The 14,522-nt window shown below is 38.0% G+C and overlaps 1 protein-coding gene across 10 annotated transcripts in view; it reads right to left on the bottom strand.

Moving 5' to 3' along the window:
* LOC306991857 (3',5'-cyclic-AMP phosphodiesterase 4D-like) overlaps positions 1 to 14,522 on the bottom strand; it is a 278,174-nt gene that overhangs the window by 18,646 nt on the left and 245,006 nt on the right. For all 10 annotated transcript variants that reach the window (XM_079600083.1, XM_079600085.1, XM_079600089.1 and 7 more), the window contains 3 exons: positions 14,135 to 14,211; positions 13,947 to 13,996; positions 4,833 to 4,945 (listed from right to left, as the gene is read on the bottom strand). In XM_079600083.1, the coding sequence (XP_079456209.1) occupies positions 4,833 to 4,945; positions 13,947 to 13,996; positions 14,135 to 14,211 (240 nt within the window). The remainder of the gene's footprint in view (positions 1 to 4,832; positions 4,946 to 13,946; positions 13,997 to 14,134; positions 14,212 to 14,522) is intronic.

Below are 14,522 nucleotides of genomic sequence, written 5' to 3'. Positions count from 1 at the left end.
TCATGAATTCTAACATTGCATAAATGTGAGAACATGAATGTGAACTATAGTTGTCAAAAAGTACCGACTTCGGTACTGAAATTTAAAACTGTGACGATACCAGGATCTCCCTCTGGCATTTTGAGCGCTGTTGAGCGGATTCTTAAACGCGTCTGATTGGCCAGTGTGTTGATGTGCTCAACATATATGTCTTATATTAGTGAATCCATAAAATCCTCTAAACGTGAGCCATAGTTGTGGGATTATGGGATTAGTTAGTTGATGTTGGATTGTTTTCATAGTCCATAGAGATGAGTCTGATTCCTAATATCTCTAAATAAACACTGCCAGTACTTTCATTTGTTATAATCATTGGATGTGAGACACAATATGTGACCCTGGAGCACAAAACCAGTCTTTTTTTTTCTTTTCTTTTTTCTTATATTTCTTCAGCTTTATCATCTGAAAGCTGAATAAATAATCTCTCCATTGATGTGTGGTTTGTTAGGATAGGACAATATTTGGTCGAGACACAACTATTGAAAATCTGGAATCTGAGGAGCAAAAAAATGTAAACATTGAGAAAATCTCCTTTAAAGTTGCGCATTTATGTTCACGATTGTGCTGCATTCACTCACAAAAATACACGTTTTATATATTTACGGTAGGACATTTACTAAATATCTTCATGGAACATGATCTTAATATCCTAATGATTTTTGGCATAAAATATTTTTTTTATAATTTTGACCCATACAATGTATAGTTGGCTATTGCCACAAATATTCCCGTGCGATTTATGACTGGTTTTGTGATCCAGGGTCACAATATATGTTATGTAATAAGGTACTTCTAAGCAACCAGAGATCAGATAACACACTTGAATTTGCATTCGCCGCGCTGATATAGCGCCCAGTTCGTTTCTGAGCAATGGCTTTATTTGCATCTCTTCGCATCGGATTATGATGATCAAGTGCGCGAGGCATTTTACATTACGCAACCCAGCTCTCCTTTACGGCCCCCCAGTCTCATGGTTTGTTTTTGAATGAACTGAGCATGCTCAGGAATCACCGGCATAGGCCTGCCACGCTGCATACTGATGAACAGAATACCTACAGTACACACACACACACACACACACAGCATAAACATGCCCTCCCTGTCACAGCGCAGACACACAGGATCCCACATGCTTGCAGTCGCCATGGCGACGCAGACGAATTGAGCCCTGCAGTGTGTGTGTGTGTGTGTGTGTGTGTGTGGAGAGAGGCAGCGCAGACGATACACACACGCACCACATTCGGCACAAAGACACCCAGCCGAAAGGTTAATGAGGTCCACTAGCAAACATCACAGCATCTTAGTAGCTCTGAACACACTTATTTTGGCCTGACATGTTGTATGCATATGAATATGAGGACATTGATGTATAGCATGCGTATCGTAGCCTGTGTATGAACGTTAAACACTCACACACTGTGTATGCTGTAAAGACGCTATGATGTCATGGGCTAGTTTAGACACGCAGCGTCTCATTCTGTATCGGCTGGGAGCTTTGTGACACTGCAGGCAAACATACATCTAATGATATACAGCTTTGTTTGATTGGTGTTAAATCACTTATATATACAGGTGAAACTCGAAAAATGAGATATTTCAAGCCTTTATTTGTTATAATTTTGATGATTATGGGAGTTTATGAAAACCCCAAATTCAAAATTATAATATTGTGAAAAGGTTTTCATAAGCTGTAAGCCATAATCATCAAAATGATAACACATATAGGATTGAAATATCTCACTTTGCATGTAATGAGTCTATATAATATGTTAGCTTCACCTTTTAAGTTGAATTACTGAAATAAATGAACTTTTGCACTATATTCAAATTTTTCGAGTTTCACCTGCATATCACACACACATAATATAAACCCCACTAACAATATATATTTATCTATTATTACTATCTATCTATATGTGTGTGCATGTACAATATGTCATATATAACCTATATATATATATCTTGCATAAATATTTCAAATATTTGTTTAATGGCATCTTTTTATGAAAGAAGGCCAGGATTATTGACACCAATACTGATGTCTCTATTAAAAATAAAAAAAATTAAATAAATTTTAGCCATTAATAATAACCACTGAACATCACAGTATAATTGAAAGCTATCATTTAATAAGCATTAAAAAATATATAACTACTTTTAATTTAAGCGATCTTAAAACAATCTTCACATAAACCCTGCAGTGTGTGTGTGTGTGTGTGTGTGTGTGTGTGTGTGTGTGTGTGTGTGTGTGTGTGTGTGTGTGTGTGTGGAGAGGCAGTGGCATTATAATAAATGACTGGTCTACTGGTCCTGTCAGGTTGGTTCAGATTTTTACCTGACGTTGTGTTCGTTGTTTTTGACCTATGTAAGCTTGTAAACAGTGCTGTCAGATTTTCAGGTATAGGTCTACAGGTAAACAGGTAAATAGAACTTGAATAATCAAACACTGCATAGTCTTAACTGTATAAATTACAAGTTGAATTAATCCTTACTAAAGCTACAAAAGTTATTCAGACAAGAGCAGTGAGAGATTTTCTCTTTGCCTTTTGTTGTTTGATTAACATTAATGACAAACAGCATCAGGTTTATTATGCTGATGTCACTTTAATACCGGACACACATGATGCGGATCTGACACGCTTCACAACTCTACGTTCGTTTAACACTTTTTAACTCATTTACGACTGTGCCTGTGAGGACACTTTACAAAATGGGAATTTGACAAAATTTGGGGGTTTTGTCAATTCAAGCGGCTTTCTGTGAGCGCGTTTCGAGTGTGTGTTCACAGAGAGCCGCTTCACAGACGCGCACCAGTACAGATTTGAGTTTTTATTTCTGCGTCGTATCGCGTTTGAATGATTTAATAGCGCTTGAATTAATGATAGTGTGATAATATACTGAAGCGCAGCCAAAAATGACAGAAAAAAACGCATGTTGCATTGATTTATCAATATTTTAAATGCGTTAAAATGAAAAAAGAATAATTATTGTGTTAATTTTGACAGCTCTAATATATGTATATATAGTTAATGGGGTAAGAACCACTATTACTACTTAGTGTTATGAATTTTTCACAACAGTATTCATCTTCTGAGTAACAGAGGTGTTCTGTTACTTTATAGGTAAAAAAAAAAATCCTTGGGCCAGGAAGCAAACCGGCAGCAAGTTTCAGGTCTGACCTAAAACCAGTTCTAGAAAGCGTGTTTCCTGTCTATTCAGCAATACAAGCTGATGGTGTTATGGTGAGGTTATATCATCAGGTGTTTGCATAATGCCCCTACTGGTGGGAAATCACAATAGTTAGCAGGATCGAATTATTTACACGTTAACATTGCCTTAATAATAATAATAATAGATAAATATATATTGTTAGTGGTGTTTATATTATGTGTGTGTGACATACAGGTGAAAGTCGAAAAATTTGAATATGCTGCAAAAGTTTATTTATTTCACTAATTCAACTTAAAAGGTGAAACTAATATATTATATAGATGTTTCAAACGTGTCTCCAACAAGGTGTTTGGATAATGATAGTACTGCACCTTTTATGCATATGTCATAATTTAAAATATTGTTGTAAAATATAACAAAATTACAAAGCAAAGCAAGACTTCTTTATATGTATATAATTAGACAAGCATCACTAATCATGGTTAAACTTTGTATGTGTTCTTTGTTCTACAGATATGAATGCAACCTCAAATGATGAGAATCTGCACCTGGTGCGTGATAAAAATGGGTGGAAAAATCCCACAGACCAAGATATCTAGAGACCAGACTATCGCAGAATCTTGAGGGTGGGTAATTTTCACACGAGACAGCCCAGAGCTCCCAGGCAACAACCTAGTAAAGACGCTATGCAACCACCTAGCAACCCCTTAGCAACCACTCAAAACTCCCACCAACAAACTAAAACTCCCAGGTAACCAACAACTACCCAGAACTCCCCAACAACCATCTAACAACCATCTAGCAACACCCTGGCAACAATCCACAACACCATAGCTTCAAATCAGGCAAACACGTCTCACATGTTCTTTAGAAAATCCAAAAAATCTAGTTTGTGGAAAGACTATTCAGTGCAGCAGAGTCCAGCAGCAGACAGTCGACATTTACATGACAGCAAACATTATATCACATAATGCCAATGTGAAATATAATTCATGACCTTCAGTACCCCTCCTCACAGACCTGCACCAAACACATAAATCAAAACACATGTTTCTCTAAAAGAACAGGAATTTGGTGGAGAATGCAGTACTGTGCCACATTAAAACTCGTCAGCAATGCTAAACATGATCCCCAGCAATCTGACCTCCCTCCCACAACAATAGACCCAATGACAATGATGCTTCAGTCTGGATAAAGGTCCACACTGACGATTCCAGCATGGGAACACACACACACACACACACACATCCACGCATGCATGAACAGACACCAGTGTCAGTCATTAATACTCACATAGTGGAGAAACAAGCATTTGGATGTTGTATTGGATGATGGTCAGGATGCGTGATGGACATCCTGACTCACAATCCTGCACGTACATGATGTGTGTGTGTGTGTGTGTGTGTGTGTGTATCTCCCTGAAATTGCACCCCCCCAGGGGCAGCCATCTTGGCTCTACGCTACCTGATAACGTCTCTCATCTGTGAGCCAACAGCCCTGCCAAAATCACACCAATTACCTGAGTTCCCCTGGGCGTCAGTAATGACATTAACTCGAGGGAAGCCCTTCTTCTTAGGTGTGTGGATAGCATGTGTTAGGTGGGAAGTTTAAGCGTGACTCACCTTGTTGGAGGCCATCTCGCTGACCGAGTGTCGGGTCTGCAGGGTCTCCAGCTGGTCCAGGCACCAGTCCAGCTCCTCCAGGGTCTCGGTGGCCAGCTTCTGGTAGGCCTCCTCTGGAGGGAGACAGGGAAGGGGGTGATCAGTTTTGAGGCGTTTGACCGGGCTAGCCGAGGCTTCCCGAACATCGTCCACATCGTAGACAGCCATGCTGGGATGTCCACATGGGTGACTCTTCATGCTGTGCTGAAAAGATCAGGGATAACGGATCAAATGCGAGATGCTCCTTGCCCTCTATTAACTCCTGATCCGCTGGAAACAATAAAGCGGAGTCACAGCGCTGTCAGTCCAGCTGTGAAGGGCTCCTGGTGTACAGCGCACCAGAGCCCCATGCTCCTAGAAAACAAACACACACATATACAAGCACAGAGAATCCCGCTTTAATCCGCTTCCTATCGACCCGCCGTAATCATTCCACATCCACACGCTGGTTTATAATCAGTCTCCTCCACAGGTCCATGAACTTCTGATGTCTTTTAGCTGACGTTCTGTCTCACAACAACAAAAGAGAGAAAATGCAAAGGATCCCCCTTCAGCACCTCCCACCGGCTTCCAAAGCCCCCCTAGTCAGAGATCCAGACTCTTATATGAAGCAACGCGAGTTCCCGGAGAGCGAGTCGTGTTAAAAAAAAAAAGAGGAAAAAAAAGAGCTTGCACAAGCGACACAGTGAGAGCGCAGCACCTCAGCTACACAGACGTGACATAGGAGGCATTGCTTTACACAAACATGAGCGGCTTCCTGTGAAACCACAAACCTACAGAGCTGGAGAGCACGACGCAGAGAGAGGCGGAAGATGTGGACCGGAGCGCCGGAGCCGGAGTCGAGCCGGAGCATCCCTGCAGACTCATGCGGTCAGCAAAAAAGAGCCGGATCTCTGTTACAAATGTATTAAAAATGCATGCTGCAGTTCTGTCTTAAAACATGACACGGCTCTAGAGTTTCACAACATCTGAGCGAGATCAAATTAACCACAACACGTGTTAGTATACTGCATATAAAACCAACGTCTATTGATGTATGATGCATTTCATTTAAATGTACGTATGAAGCATATACAGTACCGTAAAGTTTGGACACTATTTTATTTCGTTATTATGTTATTTATACTTTAATATTTTTAATGCGTTTGAAAGAAGTATCTTATGCTAATCAAGGCTGTATTTATTTGATCACAAATACAGAAAAAAACTGTAATATTGTGAAATATTATTACAATTTAAAATAACGGTTTTCTATTTTAATATACTTTAAAATGTAATTTATTCCTGTGATCAAAGCTGAATTTTCATCAGCCAGTGTTCAGTGTCACGTGATCCAAATACAGTAGATGAGGTAAACATTAGAAAAATGTAAAAATAAAAATAATTATAAATACGTGATCATATCTAATTATTTTTTGGTTGTAAAAATTGATCTATATCAGTGTGATACTATAAACAATTAAAATCTCTTTTAATTACGTGTTTCAAAAGTAGGAAACAATGCTTTTGACCATTTTTTCCACAGTAAATTATAACATTTAGATCAAGCCTCATTTCACTTGCGATGCATGTGATTTCAAACCTGTATTTTTGTTTGAAAATCTGAAAATCAGTATTGATAAACAATATTGGTCATTATATCAGTTATCGTCTAAAACAAACATTCTCGGTTATCAATATTGGCCAAAAGTGCCCTAAGAGAAATAGCAGATAGTATAAACACACAAAAGCAGTGCTAAACAAACACACACATCCACAGGAGAGCGATTAGCATCAGACTGGGAGAGGTCGCTTTACTCGTGATGGACAGATTGCTCGAGATAGCAACTACTCTTTCGTGTCCCAGAATGCTCCTGGGAGGTTGTTTACTTCAGCTGTACTCCATTCCAGCGCAGACATACACAGATTCCCTCGCTGTGATGCTTAAAGATTACGTGACAGTCAATCTACGCAGATTACGACTGAAAATTAATCCTCGTTATGGGACTGATGCAGTCGGGGCCACATTTCATTTTTCTCTCTCATAATCCTGGATTATGTCAGGGCTTTGCAGTGGTGACTAGTGCATTTAAAACCTGAACCTGCGTCACAGGACGTGCATGTGTTCATACCGCACAGGTGATAAACAATAACTCTACTCGTGTGTGTTGAGTTACACAGGGCCGTGCTGAAGTTACAAGAACATCTTTCATCAAAACAAGCGTGCTTACGCGTGACACAATCCCACCGCACACTTCAGCGGTCACAGGATCTCGCTGCTATTGTTACAGGGCAGAAACCTTTGGAGAAACACACTGAGTGAATCTGACATGCAGCGTTCGCCCAACCTCACGCACGGGTCAGAAGAAGCCTTTTCATAGGTTATAGGTTATGCATAGGTCTTGAATCATAATTCAAGGGTCTATGGGGGAAACGCAGCAGGGTGACACACTAGCCCCACGCTGAAAAAAAAAAAAGCAAAAAAAAAAAAAAAAAAAAAAAAAGAGGAAATGCAGGTTTAAAAAAGGAAAAATGGAGGAAAGGATCACATCATGTGTGGCATTCTCTCCACCCCAACCCCCCATATCTTCAGCTCTTCTCAAACGCCTGTTCAATCACTCTGAGGAGAATTCAAGAGCAGGGGTCCACTGTCCTTGCTGACAACATCTCCTCTGACGTCAATGGCATTCTTCTTGTGTTCAGTGCGACACCAGAGGCCGGCCCCTCAGAAGCTGCTGGGACTGAGAGCGCCGTAAACTCTGGAGTGGATTCCACAACACAACACACTGAGCACTAGACATCCAATACTAAATGCTAAGTGTTCAAAATAAAGAAATTCAGGGAGGTCAAAAGATATAATTTTTTTTACCCAAAATCAAAAGGGAAAAATATGCAAAATCTATTTTAGGTTAATCAAAATAGTTTGCATTTCTTTTCCAGCCTGTTGCAAAATGATCAGAATCCTACTTGAATGTGATGTATATGGCCACAAGTGATGTCAGGAGGGTTATTTTCTATTTTATGACCCTACAAGTTTGATTAAACCCTCAAAATATGAGGAAAATATTTTAAATATGAGGGAAGAACAAAACACAAAACTTGGTTTCGGTATTTCTCTGACAAAATTACTTGGCAGAAAAGGGAAAACAACAGTTTCAGGTTTTATTTTACTATGAAAAAAAAAGCATAGAAAAACAATAAGCTCACGGTAAAACGCATTTATTGACTACAAAATAATGAGTTCTCGTTTTTGCATGAGTTCATCATTTCTTTGTATCAACATTCTAGCCAAAAATGATGTCGGCACAATTTGTCATGTTTCCTTGCGTTATTATCACTATTAAAACAATCGACTCAAACCATGACTATGCAATATGCTTACAAAATCTATAACACATTTTTAATGGTGTTTGAATAAAGGGTGAAGATGACAATTTTCTAGCCGGGACATATATATATATATATATATATATTTATACTATTGGCTACTATTTGTTAAAAAATATTTATATTTCATATAAATGCTGTTCTTTTGAACTAGACGTTGATACGTTCAACGTTGATAATAATCAGAAATGTTTCTTGAGCAGCAAATCATCATATTATACTGATTTCTGAAGGATCATGTGACACTGAAGACTGGAGTAATGATTAGATTATATATTGAAGGCACAGTAATAGTCCTAAAATAGGCTCTATTTAAATAGTTTGATTCTGGGGTGAAATATATCTTGGGACCGTGGAGTAAACTGCATGTAAACACACAAGCTCCAAAATGTCCAAACCTGATGTTTAATCTCTCGATGATTCTTAATCTCTGTGGTGAAGGACTGACCCACATAGTTCCTCAAACATCACACACACTCTTCAGATAAATCACCCAGAGCCACCAGCTGCCGAACGCTTTCTGAGAAACCCGTCAGTGGGGCAGCAGTCTTGCCATACACAAGCCCTCTCCAGTAATAGTGAGAAAGCAGGCGTGGGAAACAGAACCCGAGGCTGACGCAAACACCTCCAGATCACCTAGTCCTAGATGAGCGGCGCCAGTGTTGAAACCTGGACATTCTCGTGAGACGCTGTCCCTGTGTTTCTGAGATCATGCTTGAGCCATCAGCCATTGTCAGATCATTAGACCGCAGAACGTTTTATACACATTCCCCAAATCCTGGGTTGAGCCGGTTTTTGGGTTATTTTTTCAGTGTTTGGGTAGTTTTTGTGTAACCCAGATGTTAGGTCAGCCGAAACAACCCAGGGGTTGAGTTATTTACTGCGGGGTTTTTGCGACCTCTTCAGGATAGAGAGATAGAGATGTCAGATTTTGTGTACATTTTATTTTATCTATAAATTCGTTATTGTCCTGTACATTATTTAATCTTATGCAAAGCAACACACACAATGTGAGTCACCGAAATGAGTGTCGCGTCGATCTAACATTTGATGATTTTATTCAAAAAAAGATCCAGAATATAAATGATTAAGTTAAAATATGTCCTCAGAACAGTACACTGATTGTTTATGGACAGGTTATGGAATCAGTCACAGCATATTTGGGGCTACGAGTGAAACGCAGGGCGGAAAAGTTAGAAGTTCCCCCGCTGAACACGACACGAGCTCCAGCGACTTATAAATGTTTTCATTTTTACTTCTAATATTTGTTAAATGAGCTTAAACGTGTGCAATATGTATTTAAAACTATAGAAAATGTGAAATATAAAATACTGTAATAAATGAAAATAAAAGAATTATCATGCAAACCAGTGGTTGTATGGAGTATATATATATATATATATATATATATATATATATATATATATATATATATATATATATATATATATTAAGTTTAGAGGATTTAAGTTAATCTGTAAACATTAATTCATGTATGAAGTAAAAAAAAAGAAAAAAAGAAGCTAATATCATGGTAAAAATGAATCAAACCATTCTCCTGGGTTAAATAAACAACCCAATTTGCTGGGTAAAATGAACCCAACATGTGTTCTGTCCTATATTTACCCAGCCCTTGGGTTGCCCGGTGTGTTTTTAGAGTAGAAGCAGCCAATAGTGGGGCTTTCTCAAATGCAGATGTGAGTTGTGTACGTTTGCGAGTGTCAGGCTCTGTAGACGAGTGATGGGGAGCATCGTGATTGACGGACTCTGGCACGTGTGTTCCCGCACTGAAAGCACGTCTCTGGCCGAGCGTGAACGCGAGATGGCGTGTTTATGCGAGTATCGTGTCAGTTTGACGGGCTGCCAGCTGCGCTATGTCTATTAATATCAGCTCTGAACGGGGTGAAAGATTCGCCAATGTCAAAGTAGGTTATGTTTACTTCTTCACAAAGATCAGACCTACACTACTAGTCAAATGTTTAATAATTAAGGTTTTTATGTTTTTGTAAGTCTCTTCCGCTCACCAAGGCTGCGTTTATTTGATAAAAAATACAGTAAAAACTGTGAAATATTATTACAATTTGAAATAACTGTTTTCTATGTGAATATAGTAAAGTGTAACTGTGGTCAAAGCTGCATTTTCAGCATCATTACTCCAGTCTTCAGTGTCACATGATCCTTCAGAAATCAGTATAATATGATGATTTGGCGTTTATTTATATTTGTTGCTCAATTATTAATAATGGTTCTTATTATCATCATCAATTTTGATATTTCTAAATATTCTTGAGGAAACCATAATATATATTTTCAGGCTTTTTTGCTCAATAGAGAGTTTTAAAAAACTAATATAATTATCTTTACTGTCACTTTTGATCAATTTAGCGCATCCTTGCTGAATAAATATATTATTATTTTTGTCTCTTCTTTTTTTAAACACTTACCCCAAACTTTTGAATGATAGTGTATCACGGTTTCCACAAAAATATAAAGCAGCACAACTGTTCTCAACATTGATAATAATAAATGCTTCTTGAGCAGCAAAACATACAGTATTAGAATGAATATTAAAATATATCCAATCCAGTTGTAATAATATTTCACAATATTAATGTTTTTACTGTATTTTCTCAGCCTGGTTGAGCATAAGTCACTTCTTTCTAAAAAAAACATTTTTAAATTCTAATTTGAAAACTGAAAATTGGTATTTAATAGAGAGTTGATCTAGGAAAGCTTTTCACTAGATGTCCATGTTTACAATAATATAGAAATATGTATTGCTTCCTGCATGAATGGAAGGAGGTTTGTTGCTCCCTAGAGGTTCAGCGCTGCTATGACAGGTTTGATCAAGAGCAAACGAGACTTTAAGTCTCCTGCTTCTCCTTAGAACAACACCCCAGTGAACTTAAAGAGATCTCAAACTCTGCTCAGACACCGACGTCAGATATTTCAATATGAAATCAATATTGATCAATCACAAGAGAGAACAGGAGAACACAGTGAATTGGTTTAAAGGTTTAAAATCAAAGTCATTAAAGGGTCATGAGACCCGTTGAACATCATAGAAGACAAAGTTACCATTCATTTGTTTTAATTGTAGAAGAAAACCAGTTCATTTTAAGCTTTTTCCAGGTTTAAATTTGTGTGTCAAGCGCAGTGTTGGGCAAGTTACTGAAAATTAGTAATTATCGGTAGTTACAGTAACTTCTTTTAAAAGTAATTGAATTACTTTACCAATTACTGTATATCAAAAGTAATTAGTTACTAGGGAAAGTAACTTTTGTTACTTTTAGAATTTCTCTAAAATGTCCAAACCCATTATACTCCCGGAGAAAACATCTATTGACCAGTAAATATGAATGATTTTAAAGTTTAAACATGCAATACAGACACATCTTTAACTGCTGTGATATAAAAATATCATCAAATTAAATAAAACCACTTCTCCTAAAGTAGAACATGAACTTCTTTGCAATTAATGATATATGCATTGTTTATAACAACTTACTTTATCATTCTTTAATATTTCAAGCAGACATATTTATTTGAAGAAATTAAATATAATTCATCCTTATTAAAGGTATTAAAGAGCAGTGAATGCTTTTCTCTTTTTCTTTTATTGGTTGATTATTATTAAGAGCACAGACAACATTCGTTTTTTTAAGACCGAATGTGCAGATAAAATTGCACTGATGCTTATCCGATTCAAATCTGTTCTCACAACTGTTTTCTTGTACTATAGTACATCGACGACTCGTAGTTATTAATGAGACTGCATGTCTTTATCCAATGAGAAGATACCTCGCTTAATTATTCACGACAGCACGCGGTGATTTCCTATGACAGCCGCTTCAAACAGTGAGATGATCACATACAGTACAGTAAGTGAGAGATGCAGTAATGTGTCAAACACCAGTGCACAAGTTCTCCTCAATAGATCCTGAGTCTTCAACACAAACGCGATTCATCCACACTGTGAGTGTAACCGGTCAAACTGCATTACACCATGGTCTGGGTGAATACTCGATTCTGATTGGCTGCAGGGTGCCCATTAAAAAGTGATGTAGGACACCTACTGTAGTAAAGGAGTTCTAAAACCGTTAGATTTCGATTGTAAAACTAATTAAAATATAAACTAATGTTTTAACTAATGCCCGACGAGGTGTCCACTGACAGGTATTAATGGACTTCGGCGGAGGCAACCACCTGACAATGGACACCTCGTCGGGCATTAACCCTTACATATACTGCAGCAAAATAAGCCGCAAAAGTTATTAAAGATACAAAAACGTGTTGATTAGGGATGTCAATTTTCACAAATTCCCATGATCGATCCTCGTTTAAATTAACGATCAATTAATCGATTAATCGTTAGCCTTAATACTGCAAAACGCTCTGCTGCAGTGGCATGGCCAACAGCGTGACATCTGCAAATCCTGCTCAAAACGCGATGTTCCTCACCAAATGAATGAGAATGCTTTTTAATCTAAATAAAGGGCTAGTAGGATTGTAAAATGTTTCGATGTGATTGATCATTTAATTAAATGAATTATTTAATAATCAAATATAATTACTACTACTAATACAATGCGTCACCAGTGCCGCCTCAGACGCGTGCAGAGTGTGTGACTGTGGATGTGCTCTCCCTGGAACAACACACTGAAGACGGCAACTAAACCCAATGCATTCACAACGATTTAATACAATAGTGTTCTCATGTTAAGTAATATGTTAGTCGTGAATTTCTGCTTGAGCTGCGCGCGCTGAATGAATAGGCTACCGTTAAACTGGAGCACTTAGTTTGCTAGCGCGTTATTTAACTCAAAGAAACGCATCCTATATGAGATTCATCAGATATATTCAAAATAAACATAATATTACAAATAATTTCTGCACAAAATGATGCGAATGCACAAGTGAACTTGAACTAAGTTACGTGCCATTCAGAATGATCATGTTGTGGACGCACTCTTCCTGGAGCAATGCGACACGGCAACTAAACTCTAATAATGCACAATTTTTTATTACTATGTTGTTCTCTTTATAATGTTATGTAATATGACAGTCCTGCCAATAGTCATTATTAGTTGTGCAGTGCCGTTTGAGCCGCGCGCGCTGAAGCTGATCACGCGCACTACAGCGTTAATTCAAGGGATGCATCCAATATAAGATAAATCAGATATAGATAGGCATACACTAAATAAACACAACATTACAACTTACATTTGCACAAAAAAAAAGGCTGCGAATGAACACGCAAACTTAGTCATAATGAAAGTGTAAAATGGTCCCAAACAAACCGCGCTCGCTTTGTTTCGTGGTTGAGCACAACACACGCGCATGAACCGGCTTAACCGATGATCGAGAAGTTGTATCGATTAAATGTATTATCGACAATTAATCGATCGTCGATTAATCGTTGACATCCCTAGTGTTGATATATGTTTTTGATGCAGAGGGTGCATTTATTTGTGCATTAAATGATTGCTCTCACAGGATATGTACTGTATGTATTTGTGTAATTTATGATGAACCATGTTTAATATGTGTGTATTGTGAAATTAAACTGTCTGGATCAGAAGCCGTTGCTGTGTTTCTGGTCTCTCACGGACACTTTTCAAAACTGTGGTGAAAACTGACTGGTGCTGAAACGGGGTTTTGTGACCCTTTAAATTCCTGGAATAACATGAAAACCAATGGGAATCTCACCTGTGAAGGAGGCCTTTGTGAGAGGAGGCTGATTACACATGGGGGATCGCCTGCGAAAATTGAGGAAAAAAGCAGAAAGCATTATATATAACTAGACATTGGATTCTTGCAGTCAAAGTACCAGGTGACTTGTTCTCTTCTGCTCTTGTTGCTCCATGACACTTGTAAAACTGTGTAGCTGCACTCACTTGTTGGACGCTCGATCTTGCTGAAGGTTGGTTAACGCTGCAAAGTTATTCCGTACCGTCCTCAAACTAGCCAGCACCTTCAAGAGCAGAGCAAAACAAGACGTCATTGAGATTTAGTTTTATCCACCAGTTTCACCTTGTACAGAATAACACAGTCAGGAAAATGTGAGTATTCACATTTAAAGGAATTTAAAGGAAGTAGAGCTTCCTCTAAATTCTGAAGCTTTAGCCACATATGAGGATGAAATACTGTCGAAAAGTGTTTTGATAGGGATGCACGATATATATCGGCCACTATATCGGTATCGGCTGATATATGTAAATGTTTTATGTTATCGTTATCAGCCTGATAATAAAATTTGGCCGATATCTTAAAGCTGATAAATAA

This window comes from Phoxinus phoxinus (assembly GCF_949152265.1).
Source record: "Phoxinus phoxinus genome assembly, chromosome: 23".
NCBI classification, from domain to species: Eukaryota; Metazoa; Chordata; class Actinopteri; order Cypriniformes; family Leuciscidae; genus Phoxinus; species Phoxinus phoxinus.
The sequence above is the reverse complement of the archived record's forward strand: the minus strand, read 5'-3'. Positions and strand labels throughout refer to the sequence as shown.